Genomic DNA, 8040 nt, shown 5'->3' with positions numbered 1-8040 from the left:
CCGAAGGCTGGAACCTGGTTCTGAAGCCGGTTCTGAAGCCGGTCGGCAGCGCCGCCTTCAGGCGATTCACGCATCCCGGGGGTGTGACCGCCCGGCGCCGGGAGAGGAGGCGGAGGAGGGAAGAGAAAAGAGGGGGGAGAAGCCCCCGCTCGTACAAAAGCCTCCGGGCGGAAGGGGCGAGTCCGTGGCGCGAGGTGGCAGCCATGCCCCCGAGGAAGGCCCCGGCCAAGCGGCGCAGCACCGACTCGGGCGTGGAGCGCGACCGCGACCGCGGGGCCGTTTCTCAGGAGAAGAAGGATCAGCGCATCGCGCTCTTCCTCAGCGACTTCGACCAGCAGGGTAGGGCCGGCCGGCACCCGCCGGGCTGCCTGAGGTACCGGTACCGGTACTGCCTGTCATGAAGGGGCCCGGCCCGGGGCGCCGCGTCCCGTGAGGCTGTGGCGGGTGTTGGGGCGGGAGCGGCCTTGGGCCGGTGGGATGGAAGTGCCACAACTCGGGGCTGACTGTGGAGGCGGGTAACGCGTGTGGGGATAAAGAGCCGGTTTGTTTCCAGCCAAGGAAAGCGTCCGGGAAATGAAGAAAGAACTCGATTTGCTCTTGCAAATGGCTGAGAAAGCGTTCATGGTGGAACTGCTGAAGATGCCGACTGCCATCAGAAAGATGAAAAGGAAGGACTTGCTTAGTAAGTGCGTGTGAACGCAGCGTTTAACGTTGGTGAGCAAAGGGATGCAGACATAAAATCAAACTGAAGACTCTGAGATCTGGAGTTGACTGTAAGCCTTTGCAGGAGGCGTGTTTGATGCCTTCCTTGGAAACAGCTACCCAAAAGCATTGGCTTCCAGCAGCGCAGAGCTTTGCTTCTAATTCAGGCTGTGTGCTGTCTGCTAAATTTACTGTTCTTCTACAGAGGAAACATACTGAAATGGCCCAAGATGTTTCTTTATCATTGCTGTGCACACTGGCTGTCCTAAGGGATTTGCTAGCCGAGGTGAACTATTTAGGCAACTGCAATTCTGAATTACATGCTCATTTTCATACTCAGTAAGATAAGAACCTGCAGATAATAATGATGCAAGCAACAGTATGTAAACAAGCTGTGCTTTCTTATGTCACAGATTTGCAAGAAGGGGAGGAAGTGGCCCTTGCTGCAGCAGCGGTGTGTATTCTTACCTTTATCACAGCTTACAGACCAGAAACTTTTCCTTTCTGCTGTAAAGATTTCAGACAAATGTCTTTGTTTAATCTGCCTGTTTAAACAGAAGACATAAAAAGGCTAGACAGCCATGGTGCAATTATGAGCATTAAAGATGTATGGTCAGCTGCAGGGAGAAGTACAGCTGCTTCTGAAAAATAAAGTGTTCTTCAGCCATTTCTGTCACTTTCTTCCACACCCTTTTGATTTATTGCTTTTTATAAGATTGCTTTTTGTATCTGTTGAACATAAAATGTTGACTTGATCTCTCTGGATAAATGTCTTACAGACCGACTGTGCTCTAGAAGATTTACCAAACCCAAAAGTGACAAGGACCAACAGCAAAAAAGGCAAGCAGCTCTGTTATGTAGCTTTGCTCTTAAATTTTGTTGTGGTTTGAGCAGCATGTTTGCAAAGTGAACATTAAGCCTTGGGAATTTCAGAGGGAAGGGCATAACTAAAAGTACAAGGATCATGTGCTGTGCTGCTGTTCCAGTGCTCCAAAACATGAGATAAGAGTTCTTGCCCTTTAGATTTATCACTGGAAACAGTGAGAGGAGAGGGATCTGAGAGACTTATCGGTGCTCTATGTATAACAGAAGAGCTCAGAGTGTTACAGATTATGCTTTGACTTCCTGTCCTCTAAGGTTTGTAAAGAATATAATGTTCGTCTTTATAGTCCAAACTATGCCATAAAAGTGACATTATTACTTAAATGTAGTTCTGTTTTATCTGGGAGTTAAAGGGTTATCTAGGGCCTTTGAACTATTTGATGTGTCACCTTGTCTGTGACAAACAGTTTGCTTTGAACTCTGTCCCAGGTGAGTGATCATCACACAGCAGAACTGATACGTAACTATGGGTGGATTAATTGCTGTCAAACAAAAGGGTTTGAAGTGGTTTATGCTCTTTGTGAGACTTCTTTCAAATGTATTTCTAGTTAAGGTAACTACAATTGTTGAATATGAAGATGCCAAGTATACACCTGCAAAGAAAATACCTAAAAAGGTAAGTGTATTCTAAACAAACAGTGTCAGAGTTGAATCGGTTCTGACCTGCTGTGAACCCTGCTGTGTCCATTAGTCCTGTGCAATGCAGTACCTCAGCCAAACGCTGTGTGCCAAGATGACTCAACCAAGACAAAAATTGTATGTGGAGTTACAGGTCTTAATTACAGGAGGGCTACGTGTGGGAGAGGTGTATGTTAGGAAAGCTGCTGCTTATGTTTGTTCATAATGAAGTTCAGTACAGACTGACATCAGAAAACTTCAAAAAGTCTATTTGCAGTTTCTAAAATACGTAAAACAATAAATAACACTGGGCGGGGGGAACTGTTCTGTTTGAACAGGGAATTCTTACAGTATTTTTTTCCCTCAAAGTAACTGTCATACTTATCATGTTGCCTTAAAATGCCACTTCTGTTAACTGCAGTCTGCTGTGTGTTTTCAGGTAACCAAATCAAAGTCGCTGGTTTCATTGAGCTCTGGTTTAAACAGCAAGCTGCACAGTCTTTCAAGGTAAGCCTGACTTTTGATATAACTTACTTAAACTGGTAAATCCTGCACAGAATCACTCTTAAATAAAGCAGCTGAAATTTGAGCCTTATAAAAGCTCTGATTAAGATGCCTTCCATAACCTGTATCAGATGTACTGCAGCGATGTGAACCTTTAACAAAAAAGCTGACAGAAAAATGCAGTTCTCCCATCACTCACCAAATGGCGCACAGTTCTGAATGTTATCAGCACAGACTACCAAACATTGCTTCATGAAAGACAGCACATAAGGGAAATGTCTTTGCTTCTTATTATGGGTAATGAACTGTTGTGTAATAATTTTGCCCTTAGACGTAGCAGGAAGGAAGTTATCATTAGCAGTGAAATAGATGCTTATGAAAACACCTTTGTGCTACTTAGCATATTTAAGCCTCACCATAAAATCTAATGAATTAAAATAAATGAATAAAAATCAGTGGGTATATCTGCATGAAAAAATTTTCTGAGGTGCTTCTGTTCCAGTGTACGTACCTGAATCCATACCTGAATCCACTGGTACCTATTTGGGTACGTTCAAATTGTATTCAGAGAAAAGCAACTGAAATAACATCAGTGTTTAACACGCCTAAAAGAACTCAAAGTGTTGGCCACATATAATTATGTTCCTGAATTGGGATTTTTGAGTTTCTGTCTTGATGAAATCAAACTACAGGAGGTTGCTGTGCCTGACAAGCCTGGCTTTTCAGGCTTTGAAGGCCACATTTATTCAGGTGCAGTAACAGTAGGCCAAAATTATGCCTTTAGTCCTCAAAATATGAGTGGGAAAAGAGTGGCAAGAGCAGAGGTAAATTCTGTCATCAAAATTTCAGTGAACCAAGTTAAAGCCCAGAAATTTAAAAGAAGTCAAAAATAAAAAAGACTGTTCTCTGGATTCAGGTCAGTCATACGTAACAAATGTCCTGAGAGCTGAACTAGCAAAATGAAATCCTGCTGCAAAAGCAACTTCCCAAGATAACCTCTGTACATGGAAACAAAGCTGGGGATGATGCCTTAATTACCCCCACATCAGGTATTGCAGCTGTCCCTTGTCTACTAATGTGACTAAACCTTTCGTTCCCCTGTCATGTCAGGTTCCAGCATAGTACAGAATCTATTTGAGGGCTTCTTCATTGTATATAAACTACATATGTTACAGAACACTTAAAACATTCTCTAATTCACCATCCATTTTCATCTAAGCTGGAACTTTTACAATAGAAGTAGATGAGGGGGGCAATTAAAACAAATTGCTACTACTTCTATTTTTTTAGGTCTGTTTACTCTTCCACAAGTGTAAATGAAGCTGTTAAGTCTTTTGCCTCTGACTGCAGTGCCACAAATTTCAAAGCCACGCCAAAAGTATCAAAAAGGTAAGGAACACCAAGACACTGCATGTCAACCTAGATTTAATGGGTCTTCATAGTTTGCCACTGAGTTTGGTAGTGGGGGTGTGAACCAGTCACACCTCCTGCTTTGAGCGCGGGTGTTAGCATATGTTTTCATGGAGGTTCAGGTGCTGTGTCATAACTAAGCCAGTTTGTTTCTTTGCTTTAAAAAAACAAAAACCTCAACAAACACCATTGGAGTCTAAATTCTGCTCCCTTCCCCTGTTGTTTAAGGTACAGTTTACAGTTTAAGCTCCATGTTACAGTTTAGATTTTCAGTTATCGTTTTCCATAAGCAACAGTTGAGTTCTGGCAGAAGTCAACAGCTGAAATGTGTAAGGGTAGGGAGAAGAGAGGAGGGAAAAATGTAAGATCCTGATAACTGACTGGGTTATGAAACCAACCTCACTTAGTTTGGCTTATTACAAATGTCAGAGCCTTAATTACTTAGAGAATGTCCAAATCCTGTCTTAAAAAAAATAAAAATGAAGGAATTCTATACATAGAGCATTCCCTGTACCTCCAAGAGGTAGCAGCTTCAGAATGTCCTGCTATCTCCCTCTGAAGGGGACAGATACAGTACAAGTCTTATCTTAAGCCCCAAGGCACAGTTTTCTCTTTCCAAAACTGTTCTGTCACGGTTCAGATGAGGGAGTTTTCTTGATACTGAGAGGAGCAAATGTCAGCCTGCTCACTGCCCTGTAACACAGGCATAAAAAGTTGCTGCAGTTTGAGAGTCAAAAAATATTACCTAGTAGTGCTAGTAGATGTTGCTATGAGTTAGATTTCCTGCAGTCCTCTGGCAGCACTGGAAAAGGTAAACAAAGCAGCCTTTATCTTTGGTATGTTTGGTACAATGTGTAGAAGCTTCACACACAGAAAATCTGCAGAATATACGATGGTAATGTTACATTAACATTTTACTTATATTCTAGTGCTGGACTACAACAAGCTGTCTCAAGAACTGTACCTACCAGTGAAAGAGTTCAAGGCATGACACTAAGAAGTAAATCAGTACCCCAAAATAAAACAGTCCCATTTGTAAACATTCCCTTGGCTGATGGACAGGTATCAAACTCTTCCTTTAAAAAAGAAAAATATTCTGAAATACTTACAGTAGTTCAACTGCGAATAGTCTAATACAGACAGCTCTTGCTGTCCCTATGTGAGCTGCTAAACAAATGGAAGAACAATCAGTAATGTTTTGCAGTATAGCAGGGCAGCACCTGGTTTTCAGAGAAGCTGAAAGCACAAATAATGTTCAGAATAGTTTTTAAAACTGTTTCTTCTCATGTTTTTAGACACTCTGTATGGCTGGTGGAGACCTCCGTAACATTGATGTTCAACTACTCAATCAAGATACAGTACAGCACATTCATAACCTAGCGGTAAGCTTAAACCAGGAGACCTGCATGTAAACTTGTATGTAGATTTGTATTTCAACACGTAGTCCTACATTTTCATGTGAGATAAATGTTCTGGGTGCTAATTCTAATTGTGTATCTCTTCTGAGGTTAAGACTAAGTTGGCTGGCAGGAGTTGGAAGGAGAAAGGGTGAAGGAGGAACAGGGAGGGGACAACTGCTGTACACAGATAAACGTGTAGAAGAATACTTAAAGAAACATGTATAGTTGTCTGAAAAAGAACAGAAGCATAAGCTTTCACCTTCTAGATTGTCCAGTGTGCAAACTGGACTTTATCCCATTCACAAAAGCCTACAGTGTTCCAGCTAAGCTTCAGTTCTTGTTAAGATTTGTTGTTCTTTGTCCATTTTTGAGTGAGAACTACTGTCAATTCTCTACTGTATTTGAACATTAACTACATTACTTCTGGTTCAAGGAAGTAAACTGTTTTGAAGGAGAATAAAGCCGAACAGGACTTTGTAGCGCATAGTCCATTATTGCTAGAGTCAATCATACCCAGAGCTTCTGGATGAATCAATCAGTGGCAACTCCTTCTAGACAAGGAGTGATGTTAATCACATAAGTCTTGTAGGTGGAAGTAATTGAATGTAGCTGGTATAAATTAAGATAAAGGTGTGGAAATCAAATTTTGTAACAGCATATCTGTCTGTGTTAGCAGAGAGCAGGGATGTACTTACTACATCATCAGCATCTGATCTTTCTTTTAAGCTCTGCTTGGTAGCTTGAACTAAAATGAATTTTCTTCATCCATAGAGTGAGCTGACTGTATTATATGGAAAGGCTACTGCTAAATCAAGTTAACTGAACTGTCCTGTGACAACAGAATATTCATGACTGCTCTTCCTCCTCTAAAGCATTCAGAGAATATCTACCATGTCTTAATAAAGCTGTGTACTGCTGAATAAATATTTTTTTACATAAAAGCTTAAAATTTATGTATTGCATTTTCCTTATTTCTGTAAAGGACACAAATGCCAAAGAAAACCTTTTTACTTTCCCAACTTTGTACAAGCCTATAGCTGGCATTTTAACTCAGTTCACAGTAAAAGGAAAAATAATACCTTCATGTAGCAAACAAGATTTAAGGTCTAACTGCTATTTCTACACAACTAGAAGTAGGAAGTTACTTAATATTACAGTTCACATTGTTTCTGGAATGCATGGAAGAATGATTACTTCACTGTTGGCTTGCTGTTAGTGTTCATATTCGGTATTCCCCAATGGCGTCTCTAGAGATTTTATTTAGGCCTTAAGCTGACATGCAAGTTTTTAAATTCAAGAGAACTTGAAGATATTTCTGGTAACACAGATATAAATCTAACACAGAAATGAACTAAATTATTTCCAGTCTTATGCTGTTATGTAACTCGCAACTCAGATTTCCTCTGCTAGGAAAGGCTTTGGGTAACTTTATCAAGTTAAAGAAAAGCTTAAGCGATGAAGGTCATCTTTTAACTTGAAGATCCACCTGGCTTTTAGTCTGCTAGGAGTGATTTCAGTGTTCTCACTGTGATATGACAGCAGGGAGGACTTGCACTTTAAAACTTTAAGCACAGTTTAAGCAATAGTAGCTTCTAACAGCTTTTTCTTTTGTCTCCACAAACTTTTAACCCTTATTTCACTTTTTTTTTTTAAGTCACAAGTTTCAGCTGGAGAAAGAGCACTTTCTAGACAAGGGATAAAACTGGTCAAGAACATGAAGTTCAGCCTAACCTATTTAAGAATAATATTTTCACTTGATAATCAGAAAATAGATATGCTTTTTTTTTTTTTTAATAATAGTTTTAAGACTTGTATGAACCATTTGACATTTATTAGTCAGTCATTATACTACCCAGTTACAACTAAATTTATCTGAATTAACCTAAGTTGATATGAAACTCATTAACTTGTTATCAGTTTTGATTCCTGAAGACAAACTGGTATTTCAACATGATTGATTTAACTGTTCCCTCGTACACTACACTAATGCATATACCATTGCAAGGCAGTACTGAAACCTGAATGTGTGTAAGAAAGGCTGTTAAAGAGCTAGGAAGTGTTTCTGGGCCCTGACACTGGCCAAACTCACAAGCTGTGCACTTCTTCAGTGATGCACGACTTCTCTTAATCAACTGATAGTTTTATCACCAAGGTAGGAAGCACAGCAAAGACTCAATAACTCTATATTACTACCTCTGACCTACATATCACAATGCACTGTTTACACACAACTAATGCTTCTTTCATTTTTTGTACGACAAGGACAATGGCCTATTTCAAGTATCAGTAGTTACAGTAAAGCAATAAAGTTTAGCAGTAAACTGAACAACATTACTTGCTGCAGTATTATATCACTTCCAAGTTCAGTACTGAAGTCAAGACTGGATAGGTTTCATATTTATGTATGACTTCTACTACACTAAAACTGTACGAAATGATATATATAACAAAGGCAATTCTGGAAATAATTGTAGGATTCTGCTGTCAGATGCCTAAGTTAAATAAACAGATCTTGATTAATTTG

General features: G+C 40.3%; 1 protein-coding gene across 1 annotated transcript; it reads left to right on the top strand.

The window, feature by feature from the left end:
* The first annotated feature begins 184 nt into the window (after window positions 1-184).
* On the top strand, window positions 185-6465 carry LOC107319279 (borealin-2). The gene is made up of 10 exons (XM_015873973.3): window positions 185-339; window positions 554-682; window positions 1116-1156; window positions 1482-1542; window positions 2133-2200; window positions 2642-2709; window positions 3997-4095; window positions 5046-5178; window positions 5412-5498; window positions 6288-6465. The coding sequence occupies exons 1-10, from the start codon at window positions 204-206 to the stop codon at window positions 6333-6335; spliced, it is 870 nt and encodes a 289-aa protein (XP_015729459.2). The 5' UTR covers window positions 185-203; the 3' UTR covers window positions 6336-6465.
* The last annotated feature ends 1575 nt before the right edge of the window (window positions 6466-8040 follow it).

Source organism: Coturnix japonica, chromosome 6, assembly GCF_054131305.1.
Source record: "Coturnix japonica strain WE chromosome 6, WE-NBRP24, whole genome shotgun sequence".
Lineage (NCBI taxonomy): Eukaryota > Metazoa > Chordata > Aves > Galliformes > Phasianidae > Coturnix > Coturnix japonica.
This window is presented reverse-complemented; position numbering and strand designations above follow the sequence as displayed.